General features: G+C 37.9%; 1 protein-coding gene and 1 long non-coding RNA gene across 6 annotated transcripts; both read left to right on the forward strand.

Annotated features, from left to right (window-relative positions):
* The first annotated feature begins 276 nt into the window (after positions 1 to 276).
* On the forward strand, positions 277 to 4,184 carry LOC112576916. Its single transcript, XR_003101971.1, has 2 exons — positions 277 to 406; positions 2,193 to 4,184. It is a non-coding gene; the product is annotated as an uncharacterized LOC112576916 (long non-coding RNA).
* A 1,419-nt stretch (positions 4,185 to 5,603) lies between these two features.
* Positions 5,604 to 16,450, forward strand: LOC112577247 (zinc finger protein 341-like). 5 transcript variants are annotated; one of them, XM_025260287.1, is made up of 16 exons: positions 5,606 to 5,857; positions 6,011 to 6,101; positions 6,718 to 6,933; positions 7,682 to 7,896; positions 8,082 to 8,210; positions 9,093 to 9,179; positions 9,330 to 9,684; positions 9,935 to 10,212; positions 10,542 to 10,730; positions 11,003 to 11,149; positions 12,304 to 12,503; positions 12,725 to 12,885; positions 13,420 to 13,620; positions 14,151 to 14,311; positions 14,555 to 14,977; positions 15,375 to 16,450. In XM_025260287.1, exons 2-16 carry the CDS (start codon positions 6,023 to 6,025, stop codon positions 15,789 to 15,791), a joined length of 3,258 nt encoding a protein of 1,085 aa, XP_025116072.1. In that variant the 5' UTR covers positions 5,606 to 5,857; positions 6,011 to 6,022; the 3' UTR covers positions 15,792 to 16,450. The 5 variants fall into 5 exon arrangements, with proteins under 5 accessions (XP_025116073.1, XP_025116072.1, XP_025116071.1 ...); XM_025260286.1 differs by having other exon boundaries at positions 5,607 to 5,857; positions 6,004 to 6,101; positions 9,048 to 9,179; XM_025260284.1 differs by having other exon boundaries at positions 5,607 to 5,857; positions 9,048 to 9,179.
* The last annotated feature ends 1,446 nt before the right edge of the window (positions 16,451 to 17,896 follow it).

A 17,896-nucleotide genomic window follows, 5' to 3' on the forward strand; every position in this document is an offset into this window, starting at 1 on the left:
GTTTAAACCCTGTAACAGATATCGCCGTAACAGTTTTTTTAAAGCACAAAATTTGAAGAAAAACGGAGTTTTGGGTTTGGGGCTTTAATTTTGCCTGCCATAGTGCCATTGCATACCAATGTGCATGATATCGAGCGGTCAGTGATATACAAAGGTTTTTTTCTATGCGATCCACCAGGTATTGACTGTTTTAATTTCTTATGGTCTCTCTTTCTCACACACAAACATACACGCGCGCTTGCAGCCACGAGGAAGGAGATGTATGTCGATCTCGGCCACCTCAAGACTTGCTAACTGCGCAAATAACCTCGCACTTGGCAAGGGTTAAGGTGAAGGTCGTAGTGACGCCGGCGCATACGGGAGTCGAACGAGAGGCGGTTAGCCGTTACACGCATACGAGTGAGAGGTAGGTAAGTTCCGATGTTAGTATGGCGAAATTTAAAAAGAAGTACTATTGATACAGCACAGGAACATAATTTGTAACTTTATGTCTAATGAGTGTACTATTGACGTGGCTGGTCTTGTGTCATTTTGTCCCATCCGGCTACGCGGGCGTGGACAAGCGAAAATGGCGAACGCCTGCTCCCTGGTTGAGCTCTCCGATATTAGTTTGTGGATCCGTGTGCGTATGACATTCATATTTGCTGAAGTTATATATCAGGATAATCAACACTTTTAGTTTTCCTTAATCTGATTTTTCTACTATCGTTTTTTGATGTGGACTTAATTAAGGGTTCATTTTTAATGGGTTCGTGCTCGCCCGAGAAATTCTGTCGCGGTAAGAGTTGTAAGCGTGACATGGCAATTTGAGTGTTTGCCGAGGGCATGAAACTATTTATAGGGAGTCTCCGTCATGTTATTCTAATGTGGAATATTGTACTTCCTAAAGAAGCTTGGTATACGACTATGGATACGCCAAAGAACTACGTTTACGTACACCACACCCAAAAGTTATAAACAGCTTCCATTAGCAGTCAGCAATAGTAGTAAACCGGATGAAAACAAAGCTGCAGAATTCGTAGCTTAAAGTTATAATTATCAAGTTAATCCTTTTGGCTGCGATTACAGGCATTATATTTTAGTCAGGTTTTGTAAAGTATGATTATAAATCTATATCAAATATAACAAAATGAAACTTAAGTAAATCATATCACATAAAAATATTTAGGCACTTAGAAACTTAAAAACTGTTTTGAGGACTGATAAGTCATTATTCTAGAAAGCTCAAGCAACTTCTATTTAAGTACATATTAGGTAACTGCACCATATTTTAAAAGTTTTGTGCTTTAATTCTGAAACAAGCATGAAGTGTATCTTATTACACAGAAGTCATCAGGTGCAAACCAGATATATATTTTGATTTCTACTATCTAATCTGTGCATTTAACAACTTTTGTCATCAGCAGTAAAAGTCTCTTACTTTTTTTTTCTTAAATTGTCTTGGTGATGTCTGAATCATCTTTCAGTCATGGTGAATGGTGGTCCTGTAAATGATCAAGTTGTCTTAGTCATGTTGGAAAGTGATTGAGTAATCTGGTGACCCTTGAACACATTGAAATTATGACTGGTATTTGAGAAACTTCATCTAATTTAGTAAATATCAAAGAATGTAAATTATAGAGCATGTCAATCCAAGTTAAAACTTTCAGAATTAACATTTCCTACCTGAATTGATCTTGACACAACACTTGAATATCCAGAAGAAATTAGATTTGTCATGGGTTTTCAAAACAAAGGTTTTGTACATTGGGCTTCACAGGATAATGTGATAGCAAGAAGTCATTTTGGCAGTAGGAAATCTTAAGCATCAAAATTATCATCTACATGGTCAGGAATTTTATCAGGCATTTATTTTGGTGTTGCTTAGGCATCAGGAGGGTTGTTTTCATCTTAATTTGCCATGTTCAGTTGTGGCTAAGACTAAAGGATGAAATGGCCGCATACAAAGTTGAAAATTAGTGTGAACTCATATTGTGTAGTAATAACAGTTTCAGTCTGCAGTCCTTTGCACCTTATTGTGAAAGTTTTTAACAAATAACAAGTTAAAAATTTGGTCAAATCCACTTTTACAATGGACTTTTTTTACCTTGTCAGTGGTCATAAAAAGCCATGTTTATAATGATAAAGAACCAGCAACAAACAAAATGCCTATATTATAATATATCAACTGTTTGGTCTATCATTTGTTACAGATTACAGCAAATCCAACAAAATGAGCTGGGATTCTTACGCACAAAATATTCGATTGTACGGGGCCCCCTTGGCCAGCGTTTATGGGTTTGATGGTAATTTGTATAGCTCAAATGATTCCTTGGCACTGGGTGCAACCCAAGCAGAAGCCAAGAAAATCTGTGATATAATCAGGAACAAGGACGTTAACGTCTTTTCTGAAGGAACGACAATTGCAGGAAGCAAGTATGCAGCCCTCATATTGGAAGATGGTTTGCTTGTTTTGAAGGAAAAGACAGATAACGCATCAAAACGCTCAGCATGCTTCACTATCAGCAACACCATTTTGGTGGGAGCAGCCAGCAAAGATGATTCAGTGAAAGCAGAAAAGCTGCGTGCATCTGTAGAGGCAGTTCGTGATTACCTAATTTCTGTAAATTGCTAAATATCTGTAGACATGTCTTCAGTTCCTTTGCATTCCCTTCCTCATCATCCACCTGTGAAATTACCAAGGGGAAAAAAATGACATCAAGATTTCAAGAAATTTTCTTCGCTACCAATTCATTTTCTGAAATTTACAGAGTTGCATGGAACTATGGGATGAACCCCATTGAAGGAACATAAAGATACCAAAAAAAGGGTTTTAAAAAAATTTCAGTAAACTGAATTATAAGACAAAGATAAAGATGAATATCATCTCTCTGAACTTTTAAGAAATTGAAAATTACATTTAATGCAGAATGTAAATGTACAACTTCATACATCATAGGCTTTATATTTTCACCTGCTGCATTTGCGTTCCTCTGTATGTTTGAACTAGAAAGCTATACCTAACATTTCCCTTTCAGTCATTATGACAGTGAAAGAGAAGGGTTTAAGGGACCATTGTTTGCTGTGGCTTAAAAGAAGAAATAAAATTCACTTTAATATTTACAGATGTCAGAAATGGGATTAGTCATGGGCACAATTGGTTCTGATTATCTGATAAAATAATGGACCATTGGAATTTATACAAGAAGGGACCAATTTAGATTGACATTTGAATTGTACATTTTAACAAAATGTGTAAGTGCTCAAGAACATTTCAAGCTTCCTTCTGCATTTTAAATAAAGTTTGTTTCAAACGTTGGAGAAGTTAGTGTCAGAATTTCCCCTTTGACTCTAATGTTTTCAGATGGGAAACAATGCTCAGTTTTTCTGTAGCTCATGTAACATAAATTGAAAATGATTGTTATTTTGTTTTCCATAGATACCTGACAGTTTTAATGCTTTAGAGGAAAAGAGCAAGCACTAGAAATTATTAGCCTTTTAACTAAAGCTTGTGCATCATATTCACAAATTCTATCTTTTGATACAGATATCTTGGCATTTTAGTAAACTAATATCTTGAATGTATTAATGGTCTGCTTCACAATTGTTACACAAAAAGTTGAACTTGAAGTGTGTACTGTACTAGACTCAAAAAAGCCACATCCTAAGACTTGAAGTACTTGCCCTGTTTGCAGGACAAACATTTCATGTTTGTGTCTGATTATATAACATTGTAATGTCTCTTTTGCTTAGCAGTTTATATTGTATGCTTCTCTGTATTGTTATCCTTTTTACACTTGAATACCATTTTTGTATTTGAAAATATGCAAAACAATGTGATAGACCCTCAACACGACAAAAGCTCACGTCTTTCTTTCACAGTATGCTTTTCTGAGTAAGAAATTATTCGTTTGCATCATGAGAGAACAAATTCCTTGTTGAGTATTTCATTATTTTGTGGGTTCCTGGGGTTTTTTTTTTTTTGGAATGTCTGTTAAGTAGAATTTTTTTAACGCAGCATATATCTGCCTGTTTGCATTTAACCACTGGTGTCTTGACTGGGCATTGTCGTAGAGCCAAGCACACTGACAGTAGAAGGAAGATGAACTTTGGATTTTTCCAGACTCTATTTCTTGACTACAGTTTTCATTTATATTGCCAAAGCTTATACCTGCTTAGCTACTATTAAACCTTTCTGAAATTTGCTCCAGGTGTTCATTCAAAAGGTGTGTGTTTGTGGACAGGATACAGACATAAAGAGATGTCAAATATACTAGATACACCAATAGAAAAGGACTGTTACTGAATAAGATGTCAAATTTCTATGGTCTGCAAGTACAAGTGATGGCTCAGGTCTATCTCACACAATCACAATCAAATTTTATTCAGAAAAGTGCACATGTAAATAATCATGGTGACTTTTGATGTGAAACTTGAAATATTGTGCCTAACAGCTGATAAGCAGAATAGAGGCACATGAAATCCAGCCCAGGGCTTCTTCCTGAAATGTAATCTTTCTACGGTATAAATATTTCCTTATTAACCAGCTTTTCAAGTTTTGCAAGCAGTGCTTAAAATGCATCATGACATTGAATTAAAATGTTGACTGTTGATATTGTTGGCAATTAACTGTTGCAGTCTTCATAAAGACATGAACTTGACTGTCAAAACGTTTGTGAATATTATATTAACAGACAGCCACAATTAGGTGACATTTTAAAAATTGCATTCAAATATTAAAAAATATTAAAAATACTTCATTACCTTAGGCTTAATAAAATATCCAATTGTTTTCATTTTGTTCCAAGTTCTGATGAAAATTCCTATAGGAATCTGACAACAGTGAAGAATCTAAAAATAGTTATTTTTAATTATGTTTATTGGATTCCAACTCAGCAGTCACTATTCTTTAGTTCAACCACCACAGAACATGAATTGACATCTGACCCTGAGACAAGTGTTATCAGAGCAAGAAAAATTTGTCGCAGAAAGTGTTCATACATGCAAAAGCACCCTCTCAATTCATGTAAGAACCATTGAAACCAAATATCGTTCAACACATTAGTGTAATACGTATTCTAAGTGGTATCTATTTACAGGGCTGGCTGCTTTGCCGTGATATAGCCTTAGTTGCTGATTCGGCGTAAAACACCAATTTCCTCCTTCCTTTTAATAGGTTCCGATCGTCTTATCACGAACTAACATTCCCTTTATCCGTCCTTGGTCTTATCACTTGAGGTTCTGTAGGTTGAAGCAATTGTGTACGGTTGGTGCTGATATATAGCTGGACTGTTGGTAGCCTTAAGCACAAATGTTTGTATATAGAACACTGGTATGTTGGGTGTTTTTCTCGAGTTCTAATGTGTATAAAGAAAAACAATATATAAAGCAACTATTTAGCCTCGATCAACACATCTCCATCACTACAGTTCCATCGCCTCTCCCGGAACAGCTAAAGGTTGACTCGAAACTCAACATCTGCATCATTCCCACCCACTAACACCTGAGTGTTGTTTTTATTTTTTAAATGTAACAAACAATTTACTCCTCTTTAGTCTGTGCTAAATTTGAGAAAACTAAAGAGTCTTGTAACCATGGACTTGTTCTTTTCACCAACAGAGTGAATTTGGCCTTGACCTTTTAAAAGATCTCTTCTAAGGGAAGTAATAAGAAACAAGTTCTTAAATAATTAAGCAATGTCTCATACATTCATTTACTTACTCCACAAATTTATATATTACATTTAGCTTTAACTTTTTAAAGCCATGGTAAAGAAGTTAAGAGATTTTGCCTATGAATTTTGTGTTGCTTCACTTAACGGAGGGTGTAAGCCGCCATATTGAAGACCGGCTGTCCCTCCATTCAGGAAATAGTCTAAGTAATTTTTTTGGTTGTTTGGAGAGTTAAACATACATTTTCTCCCTGTTTAACAATGATATATTTAAATGTTTTCTTGTTTTAGTGTTTTGATATTGAATATAAGCTTTTCAACTTCATTTGGAAATTTCTCCTTTGTCTTTATTGTTTGGAGGACTTGTACTTCATGGAACGGCTGACAACAAATTGCAGCACCACAGACACCGCGGGCACATGTCTCACGCTGTGCTATCAGTCGCTCACAGGTATGTCGTCTGCTGTGTGATGCAAACCCTTAATATCAACTGTTAACATCTCATAACTTTTATTAGCCGCTGTTATTTAAATGAAGAATTGGTATTTATTAAATTTACTTCCTTAGCAGCCGACTTATTTTCGAAAAGTGGTGTATTCCCGAGTATTGTATATTCTGATGTTTGTGTGCGTGCGTGCGTGCGCGCGCGGGCGGCGGGCGTATTATGATTTTTCTTTGTTACGCTCAGTTTGGTGCTTATATTCACCATGAGAAAATGTAAAATATTAAATAGTGAGATCTACAAGCAAAAACGGTATTAAGAAATTAAGGTAATAAAATGTAAAATAAGTTATCTTATAGATCCAATTAAAGGTTTTATAGTTAAATGATCAGTAATGAAATATGAATGACGCAATTAAGGGAAAAATACAAAAGATATATAAAATGAAATAACCCAAGAGCAATATTAATAACCATGTACTTGGGTTAGTGAATGGGTAGAAACATATATATATAAGTTGTGTTGGAGGGAGAATCATGACTGGGAATGCTCATACAAGTATCAAAAGGTAATTAAATTCCCTCTTCAGGTATGTGACTCATTTATAAATAATTCCTGAGTGCAGGTACTGTGGCACAAATGGGAGTAGACACCCAACCTGTGGTCAATGCTACACACTTAGGGGTAGATTCTCAGTCAGCAGTCTCAGTCAGCACCCTGCAGGTTGAAGGCACAGGAATGACATCAATCGGGATAGATGGACAGGGGATGGGAGTGGACAACCAGGCAGCTGTTGCAGTGCAGTCCTTGTTGGAATCACAACAAATACAAGAAGCAAATGGTAAGCAACAGTAGTGAAGAATATTTAGATATCTTCCTGCTGTTAAAGAACCAATTAAAAAAAAATACTGGGTTTATTTAACAATTCTATCATTCTGACCTACTGTGCCCCATCCCCTTCTCTTCCCAAGTCTTTAAATATTGATTTGTATCATGTGAAGAGAAGGGGGCTATTTGGTCACATGAGTATCTTGCATGATGATGAAAAAGAAAACTGGTTAGGACCCTGTAAAGAATATAAATAGTGTTATTATAAAATGGAATTCTTACATCAAGAAAAAAAGATCTAGTGTTAACATTTGAGAAGATTAAAAAAAATGTATTTCATACTTACAAGTTAGTTTACAAGAAGTCTGAATACAGCTGGCACCTTATGCAATGATTTGTCATAGCTTAAACATTTATACATTTTACGCGAGGCTCAGGATAATCTAAAACACCAACCCCAATACAATAACTATTTGAAAATAGCCTCCTTTCAATTGCAAGGACATATCAAGGCCAGGAGGAATTTCCGTAACCTTTTTAGGCAACAATTTTCTGAAAAATATATGAAAAAAACCCTGAATAATTTCTGGAAATATTTATAAATATAAAAAAAAAATACAAGTGCATTAATTTAGTAAAATTTGGAGGCATTTTTTTAACATTGATGATTTCTTTGTCATTAATACATGAAAATCTACTGTTCAATGTGTACCTAACACTCTGTTTAAGAATCAATTAAACATTTTCTATGTATGAAACAGCAGAGGATGAGGATGTGTTCCAGTGTGGAAGGTGCAAAAAGCAGTTCACTTCCCTCAATATTTTCTTCACTCACAAGCAAACGCAGTGCTTAGCAGCAATGTCACCATCTGCACATCTGCAGCAGCAAGTGGTGCAGCCTGCACCTGATCACCAGCAAACCCAGCTTCATCAGCAACAAACACACCAGCAACATTTGCAACAGCAAGTGCAGCAGGTGTGAACAGATAGCTGAAAGGTTATGCTAGTGTTAATTTGTTTTCTTAAGAGTTTTCACCACCAGTGCTAAGAGTAAGGTATTTCAAATTCGATAGTTAAAATTTCAAGTTTCAAACTTTAAAAAAAATATTTGGCATATTCATGAAAATTATTTTCCCCTTACACATAGTGTTCATTCTACAGACACTGCACCAGCTTCAGCCACTTGCACATATGCAGCCTGTACAGAATGGGATTCAAACTGCACTCAGCAGTGCTTTGGGTTCTGCAGGTACCACAGCCTTCACATCTAGCATCTGCACAGTAACTCAGGTAGGTACTCCTGCACAGATTATAATTGCTTTGTGCTGAAATACAGGTACTTCAGTCGTTCAATACAGACTTGTAGACTCTACCTCACCATGTCTGCCAACCCTTCCTGTTATCATTTTGATGTAGTGCCTTAGTGGTATGCTTTTGTACTATTCTTTCCTGCTTTGTATTAATGTCTGTTAATAAGTCTCCATATATTTGTTTGCGGGTCTGTGTTTTAATATGTGGTATGAGTATTTTAAATCTGTATTTAAGCATCATTTGTTTTTATTTGTGAATCTACTGTGCAGATCATCATCATCATCATCATCATCATCATCATCTATCATTATCCATCATCAATATCATCTCCTCTCCATCCCTCTCTCAATCCATCCATCTTTATTGTCTTTACCAGGCATAATCCAAGACAGAAAGTTTTCTTTTGCTCACAAAAATAATTTATACTTGTGAACATAACATGTTGTGTGTGTATTTATATAAACATAAATACCCATTGAACACACATGCACACCTATCTCATACACACACAATCATTTTTATGTGTATTATGTATTTGTGTCAGAAGATGCGTACTCTACGCAAGTGAACTTTCCAAGCAAAACAGTGACAAGTCTTTTTTCTCCTAGAGTAAATTTTTTAAATGTATGTATTTGAGTGGACTTTAAAGAGTTCATTTTAAATGAGTGACATAGCCCTAGATGCTGAAAAAATCCCTGTGATTTTCTATAAATGTAGCACATAGTATCTAAGAAAATATAAAACAGTACTCAGAAGTACAGAGGGTGTCTCTTTTTGCATTTATAAATTCTTCTAAAAACATAGTTTCCTTTACAGCCTTTGAAAACATATGCAACTCTGCCAACATCCCCACTGTCACAGCTACCCCAGGGCGTTGTTCTGACGGATGATTTGATGGCTTTGACCAGTCTGGACCCCAGTAGCCTACAAGGATCGACTATTCAGATGGTATGCTGTATGCTTTTAAATTAATAATGCGTGCTTATAATTGTTGGCACTAAAACCACAGCATTAGAAAAAATGAGAAAAGAAGACTTTAAAGTTGGACAGACAATCCTTTGAGAGACATTGTTTCTAGTCAGCTTGCTTTTGATGCAGGTGGCAGCACCCTACAATCCACGCTCTTCTGGCAGTGTCACCATTCTGAGTGCAGTACAGCCTGCCCCTGCAATCACCACAGCTGGTGCTACCTTTGCCCAACATCCACCTGCACAGCTGTCTTCTTTCAACCCCCATGCTGCTGCTACCAACCCTCAGTTCACCTCATTCACCCCGCTGCCTACAACCACTTGCAGTATCACCCCTTTCACACAGCCTGCCATGCAGACCTTAACTACCCAGCATCATCATCAGCAGCAGCAGCAACAGCCAGCTCCACAGTCACAGCAAATCACCATCACTTTGCCTGAAAAACCAACACCAACCATCTTAAGACGTACCCCTACCAAAGCAGGTATTGACATTTGATTTCATCACCTTGATTTTTGTGGCTGCATGATCACATTTTAAAGCTCTTAGAATAAATGCTTAAACAGCAAACTAATGTTTAGGAGCATGGACATAAAGTGTCAAATATATAACAAAATTATGCTGCATGTTTCAAGTTGCAGTCATGAATTGAAGCAGATTGTGGTCATATTTACTGGTTTCCTTTCTGACAGAATGAGGGGTGTGTGAAGGCTTAAGCATTGTTTTGCTTTTAGGTCGCAAGTCATCCCAGTCTCAAGCTGCAGCAGGTGCAGTGGTCATCAGTGGTGAAGTTGATGATGGAGGCAGTGGAAGACGTGGTGACAGGGGAGCCGGGGGTGATGCTAAACGGCGTTCACTGCAGTGTCAGTACTGCAACAAGTTGTTTGCAAAGAACTTTGATCTACAGCAGCACATTCGGGCTCATACAGGAGAGAAACCATTCCAGTGTATTGTTTGTGGCCGTGCCTTCGCTCAAAAATCAAATGTAAAGAAGCATATGGCCACACACAAAGTAAGCTGCATATGCGCTTGTTTTTTGTTTACACATGGAAACGGTTACATACAACCACATCACTAGCATAGCATTGCAACCTCTGTTTTTGTGTTGTCTTGTAATCCTGTGACCTACAAGGCAGTAAAGAAGTATTTGTTCTATGCTGCTCCATGACTTCTTTTGTCGGTTGTGCATGCATATCAGTGCATGCTTGTATGTGTGGGTATAGGTATCCTCATACAGGATTTGAAAGTAAATATGTATGTTTGCGTCAGTGTACAGTCAAATGCCCAAGCTCTTAGTTTGCATTGATTTTTCATCTATTCCACATCTTTTGTGCGTCTAAGGTGTGGCCCACTGGTAACTCCAGCACACTACCCAAACAGCCCAAGCCTCAGCCCATGGTACATGGGGAGGACAACTCTCTGCCAGAGAGTGTGGAGGCAGAGACAGAAGAAGAAGTGATTGTAACAGTTGGAGAAGGACATGCAGTGGGACTCATTAAAGAAGAAGAAGCTGATGGAGATAAAGGAAAGGTAAAATATGGAGAAAAAATTTAAATTTAAAAGAAATACCAAATAACAGAAATAAACTGTGCACAAGCTGTGTTCCCTCCTACTCAACACTGCTCACCCACTCCCCGGCCCAGCTTTGCTGGTAATTTCTATTATTTGGCTTTTTTTTTGTTTGTTTAAAAAAAAATAAAACCTTTTGTTTTTCCTGGGTATTTTTAATTAGCTTTATTGTCATTTACATTTAAAAAAAAAAAAGAAAGTATGCTCTTGCATTTGTGTTTTTCTGCTTCTAGGTGCTGGAGTCACTGAGTGCAGTAACAAATGGGCAAGTGAAAGTAAGAGTAGTTGTGGACAACTCATACATTTGCCAGTATTGTGCAGCAAAGTTCAAAACCTTCTTTCAGTTAAAAACTCACATGGTGGAGCACAAAGCAGAACAGGTTAGTTTGGTTTTTTTGTTTGTGGTTTTTTTTGTGATCTATGGAAAACAGTTAATTCTTTAGGTCTGGACCTTGACCTTTGATGCTGATACCCAGGTACATAAAAATTTCAAGAACTTTATAATAATAATAATGAGTACATTTTGCATTTCTCAACAAAGAACTTTGCTGCAGATCTGGTGCTTAGAGCTAGGAAGCGGGACCATGCCACTCCTCTACTTCATTTTTTTGCATGGACTACCCATCCGCTTTCACTTCCAAACTGTCTGTGCTATATTTAATTTCTTTGCAGGCTCCTGCCCTCACTATTTCTCTTAACTTCCTAGAAAACTACCTCATTGTCTCCTGTCTCCTAACTATTCCTGTCACCAGAACAGCAACATATGGTTAAGGAGTTTTAGTTACTGTGCAGCAAAACAATGGAACTCTCTCCCTTTCCATATCTGCCACCTGCCCACTATTGAATCCTTTAAAAGTGCACTGAAACCGCACCTTTTCCGTAAACATTTCTCTAACAGCAGTCCACAGAGTCCTTTTTCACACCCTTCCCCACTTTTCAGCTTATTACTACTTCCTTGCTTGTCTTTGCAAAATCATGATACTCTCAGTGCTTGTTACTTGGTTCCTTTTTGCTTTTTTTGCTTTTTTTTCTTGTCATCGGTATTGTTCTTTATTCTTCTGTCATTCATATGCTTGTTTTTCTGTCCCTTGTATGTTACCCATGTCTTATTTTTGTTGTTAAGTTCTAAGAGAATGATCCTTAGAAGTGTGAGTATGAGCTATATAAATTTTGCATTTATTATAATTATTATTAAATAGAGTATGTATTGATTACTCCTGAAAGTTCTGAAATGCGCTTGTGGTATCAGTGCCTGGACTAGATGATTGAAGTTTATTCTGCAAAAAGTCAGGAAGAAGTCAGTATTTTGTTTTTGTCATAGTAGTAAAATTGCTAGTCATCATTGCATGTGCACTTGTGTCATCATTTTGCAAAGAAAGATATGTTTGTTTTGTTTGGAGCTTACTAGCCACAACACATTTCTTACTGTGTTAAAATCTGGACATTGTTCATCAGCCAGATTTTGTTTGATGACTTGGTCAGATTTAGTGAAATTCTGTATCAGAAGTTTTATGCGTCTGCTTCCTAATTTTAGGTGTACAAATGTGTGATGAAGAACTGTGGAGCTTCATTCCGAGAGCTGGACTCATTCCTGGACCATACCAAGACACATGAAAATGAAATGACCTATCGCTGTCACCAGTGCAACAAGTACTTTCCCTCACTGTATGAACTTGGAGTTCACCAATACACACACAGTCTTTATCCCAGTCAGAGCCTTAAATCTGGACCACGGTGAGTCAGCTGTATTTGTGTACAGGCTTGTGTAAGTGTCAGATTTACTCTGCTCAGTCCTTAGTAAAGTTAGACCTTTAAGCTTTCAGCATAAGGCAAATGTCTTGAAAGTTAATCTTGCACGCATCGCCCGTGCTTGAAGGATTACTTGGTTAAGAAACAGGTCAAGAAGTATTGTCAATAGTAATTAATTACACATTTTCTTTGTAACCCTGTTGCAGGCATTTCCAGTGCACCAAATGTGGGAATAAGTACACTACTCCAGAAGCTTTGGAACATCACTTGGCTACCACCACCCATCAGTATCCGTGTCCCCACTGTCACAAGATTTTCAGCTGTGAGCGATTTCTACGAAGACACCTCCCCATACATGGATCTGAAGGTGAGAGTCTAGCTGCAGCTAGACTGCTTGCATAATGCACAATGAAAGACAATAACATTTTTGATTTACTGTGACATTTTGAGAAGGTGAAATCATTCTTCAGAAGACTTGTTTAACACTTTTTAAGTAAATGCCATTTTTGTAATGTCCTAGTATGAGCATAGAGCCATTCTAAAAAGTATAGCAGTAATAGATGATAAGTCAAGATTTGAAAGCGCATCTAGTCATACATTTAATTATTGTCCTTCCTGTATACAACCCCAGGGTGAAGTTGGTCATGGTTGTTTTCCACTCCAAAAAAAAGTGATATGTTTTATGGTATGTTGTGTTATTCATATTTCTTTCAATATGCAGACAAAAAAAATTGGCCAATGACTTTGTTCTAATGTACCCTACATTTGGTATCTGATACACAAGTGATACCTCTTTTGACAACCGTTAGAATGCAGGTGAATGAAGAGGTAGATGATGAATAGAAATGGTTAACAAGATGCAAGAAGAAGACAGATCTGTCAGGTTCTGCCTTTCTTACAGGACAATTTGAATGTCACTCTTGTGGTAAACGGTTCAAGACGGAACACTATCTCAAGTCCCATCTGCTGATTCACACTGGAGAAACACCTTACCAGTGTCAAGCCTGCAATGCAGCATTTAATAGAAAAGACAAGTTGAAACGACACATGACCATCCATGAAGCTATCAAAAAGTATCGCTGTCCCTTTAAATCCCTGACAGGTTTGCTGCTTTTTCAAAATTAACCTATGTTATGGGTACTTGATCAAAATGTTGGTGCTTTATTTTAAAGTATGCATAATTTTTCCTGTATATCAGAAAACACATATTTAGTTTAGTATGGCTTATCATACATCAAAATTGTTGTTTTTACAGCCATCACTACAGAGTTCTCGAAGAGAAGAGATTCATGAGTTATTGTTCTTTGATAATTATTGTTTAGTGCAGTGGTGCCCAACCTTTTCTCGCCCGAGGGCCGGACTGGACATGATATAAACTCTCACAGGCCAAAACTTGGCAGTTTTGCCAGAATCATGATGTTAAAAATGAAATTATGTTGCGTCTGGTTGAAATAAGCAGACTGGATGAGGCATCTTTGGATGTGGCCTGGGGGCCGTAGGTTGGGCATCCCTGGTTTAAAGTTTGCATTGGTAGTTTCATTCCTCATGGCTTCACTTTGAGTAGCATTCGATTTTAAAGAGCAGTTTTGCACCAGTGGTTTAATGGGGTTTTTTTTTTTTGTACCATGTTAGGCTGCAACAAAGAGTTTAATAGACCTGATAAGCTCAAGTCACATATCATCACACACAGCGGCATTAAGCCTTTTAAGTGTAGTGTCTGTGGAAAGGGTTTCAGCCGACGACCACACCTCATGGAACATGAACGAGGTCACAATGCTGACTATCGCTTCAAGGTTAGTGAGAGCTTTGCTCATGTCTTGAGAGTGTTTTTCAAATGCTTTCCTAAGTTTACTGAACTGCATGGCTTTAAAAATTAATTTTAGCACCTGTGATTCAGCTCAGCAATGTTATTTATTATTTTATGATTTTGTTATTACTGTCCTATAATCGTGAACATTTTCAGGTGATTGTGAAATGCAAAAGTAAGTAGACATTTGAAAGAGTGTTTTGAAAATTTGAATGCTTTTATTTTCCAGTGTGAGAAATGTGGCAAAGGGTATTTCCGAGCTAAGCTTTTCAATGTGCATAAGTGTCAGCCTGACAGATCTAGAGCAGAACCCCAGCTGTTCAGACCCCGGAATCGCCGTAAGATTGGGCGGCCTCGCAAACGATTGGTAACGATATCTGGTGCAGCATCGAACCAAGATGACGGGACTGGATCAAGGCGATTGTCTGGAAAGTCAGGCCTGAGGTCTGGCAGTGGCATCCATTTGAGAAGTGCTCGTGTGGCAGCTGCTATTGCTAGTCATAAGAAGGGGACTTCACGTGTAAGAGCAGTTACTATGGTAGCTGATGATGACAATGAAGGAGATAAAGTAGGTGGAGGAGAGCATATTGTGAAAGATCAGACATCAGCCACCATTGTGGCATCTCTGGAGAACAAACAGTCGGTTACACAGGTGAGACCTTATAAAGGACAGGATAATTGAATTTTTGTACATCCCTGATACCCGTGTAGTGCAGCTCACTTAGCCCAGTTGATCCAGCTGGCAGGAATGGGTACCTGACTTTTATGAGGGTTGAGGAAGGTAAGGCAGCTAGGGAGAGATGGGCACTGCCCTCATGTAAAGCTGGCCCCGAGAAAAGGGAGGTCTCTAACATCTCACTAATGACCTGAAAAAGATCATGAGACCACCTTTGCCTGCTCTGGATTGTCAGTAAATGGTGCCGCATTACCGAACAAAGTTCCTATTATTGATATTATCTATAACAAAGTTAAAACTCATAAATAATTTTAAATAAGCTACTTGGTTTGAATTTTTATTTGTGATATGTTTTCTTTTACTCTTTTTTTAGGAAAGTCTTGGTGATCTTGATGGAGAGGAAGTCATTGACCACTATGTAGTCCACCTCACAGACTGCGGTGATGGTGGGATGCCCACTCTGCACACTGCCCTCACCCCAGCCAGCATTCAAGCTGGGCTAGCAGCAGGCACCCTTCAGCCTATCACCATCATAGAAACTACAACCGTTCCTGGGGGAGCAGGACTCATGGAGGCAGCAACATTGCCTGTCATGGGTATGTCACGTAGTGGAGAGGTCGTCACAACTCAAGTGGTGGTGACAGGAACAGGGTCAGGATCACAACAGACATACGTAACGTGCCCAGCACAGCTTGTGGATTTTAGCACAGGGGATCCTGTTCTGCAGGGTACAGAAAGTCTGCTGAAGGCTTCTGCTGAAATCTTGCAGACTGCTAGCTCAAATTCTTAATTGTATATAGGAACAACTACTGCTTTGATTGTTGTTTTGTTTTGTGTGTGTTTTTTTTCGGCCTTAAATGATATTTGAATGGGGAGAGAGGGCTTGATGTCGTTTCCAGAAAGATTAAAAAAAAATGCTTGAAAATTTCTAGTCATTAAATATTTTTTGATAAGCACAAACAGGTACTCCAGATGTTGATTCCCACATTTGTGATTTCTTGTTGATTTACAATATTGTAAAAGTATATTGTACATGGAAAAATAAAAGAATTTAAGTATCAATGATCATTTTGCTAAAGCTTTCTCTGTGAAGTCAAAACAGCAAAGTAAATGTATTGTGTGGATTTAATGCATTATAATTTTTCTGGTTTGAGTACTCTCCCCTCCCCCTAAAAAAAGAACATAACCCCCCTCCTCCTGAATTTGTAGGAGAGGCATGATCAGTTGGAGTATTTGTGTAACTATGCCTCCATAACTATCAAAGTCGTTTGAGCTCAAGTTACAGTATTTCAAAATAAACTGATAATAGATAATGTATGAAACTTTGGATATAGCAATGCATTGTACCTGTAAACATTGTGAAAAGAGTCAGTGACTGTTCTAGATGAAAATGATCCCACATATAACATTAGCTTTGCAAGTGGTATTACAACCTGTGTCTTGAATGAATTTTTGTCTCTCAGGATCACTTCATGCTGCTGGGAGTGTAAGTGCCTATAACATATTTGCTAATTCAGACCATGTCACTTCTGTGGCTTTACTTAAAACAAATTTGTCTGACAGGTTTTATTCATTCCAACCTGAAAGTCTACAGTTATTTATACATGTCTATCATAGAACACACTACACTGATCAGTGTGCAAGCTTTACACTTTTGTTTTTAAAGACATTTTAACAAGGGGGAAAAAAAAAAGGGCAATTTTTATAAGGGAGGTAACTGAATTGAAAATTGGTTGCACTGTGTTGCGTCCCTTGAACTAAGCTCGTGCAAGCACCTGTTCAGCACGAAGGTATGTGCCTGCATGGTTTCAATGAGTGCTCAAGATAAATTGTGGAGTTCTTTCTCCTGTCGTGATGAGGTTGACAGATATTATCGTTGGACTTAAAGATTCGTCGCCGATGCCGCCGCTAATCATTATCACAACAGAGTGTTCATGATCTGTAAATATATTCATTTTAAAATGAAATAATCTTAATATGATTGAGTTAAGAACTTATTAAACCGTCCACAACAAAATGTTTTCATTTCATTCGACATTATTTCGAGTCGTGTGTGTGTGCAAGCACCTCGTTTAAAGACATCCGCGGCACACACGCACGTACTCTGCAAACTGGTTTGTAAAATCATAGTATCACCGTAATTATGTCAGTCATGTCTCTGTATGACACCAGTTGTGTCACTATGACATTCAACCTAGCACTAGGACATCAGTTTTGTCACTGCAGTGCCGTCAGTCGTTGATAGTGACACCAGTATTTTACAATATAATCTCCTCTGTCTTGGCTTTGTAATGACATTGCAAGCGACATTATTTTTTAGGGGAGGTGACATGATATTACATCTTCCGTCCGAGTGACCATGCTGTGTTGCTAGAGAGTTCTTCTCTGCTTACCATACATAAAATTGACCTTTTAGTCACTAAATACATGGGCACTGTATTGAAAGGACACACGAACGGATTTAATCTGCCGTCCCCTTGTTTGCCTCCGCACAGGCCCGAATAATCTGTAGTTCGGCAATCGTGTCTGCAGTAGGAGGCTTCAAATAAAGACATTCACATATAAATCGTAGGCTGTCTCCTCCAGCGATGATACAATGAAACCTTTTTTTTTTCTGGTGAATAATTCGCTGGCATTGTTTCCGCCATCCGCCGCTGCTGACAGAGCTGACATTTGAGATGTGGCTGTTTGCTTCCACATCGATCTGATGCTGCAAAGAACATAGAGTTGGTTGGGGGCGTGGCCATCTACAGGGATGCTGGCGACCTTGGCTTCATCCTAGCTCGTCCTCAAGCATACATTATAGATATTTAGTGATGTGAATAACTGATTCTGCGAAAAAATAGTATTGGAAGCATAACCTCTTAAATGAACGGTGACAAAATTCTTTTACTG

Source organism: Pomacea canaliculata, linkage group LG12 (assembly GCF_003073045.1).
Source record: "Pomacea canaliculata isolate SZHN2017 linkage group LG12, ASM307304v1, whole genome shotgun sequence".
NCBI classification, from domain to species: Eukaryota; Metazoa; Mollusca; class Gastropoda; order Architaenioglossa; family Ampullariidae; genus Pomacea; species Pomacea canaliculata.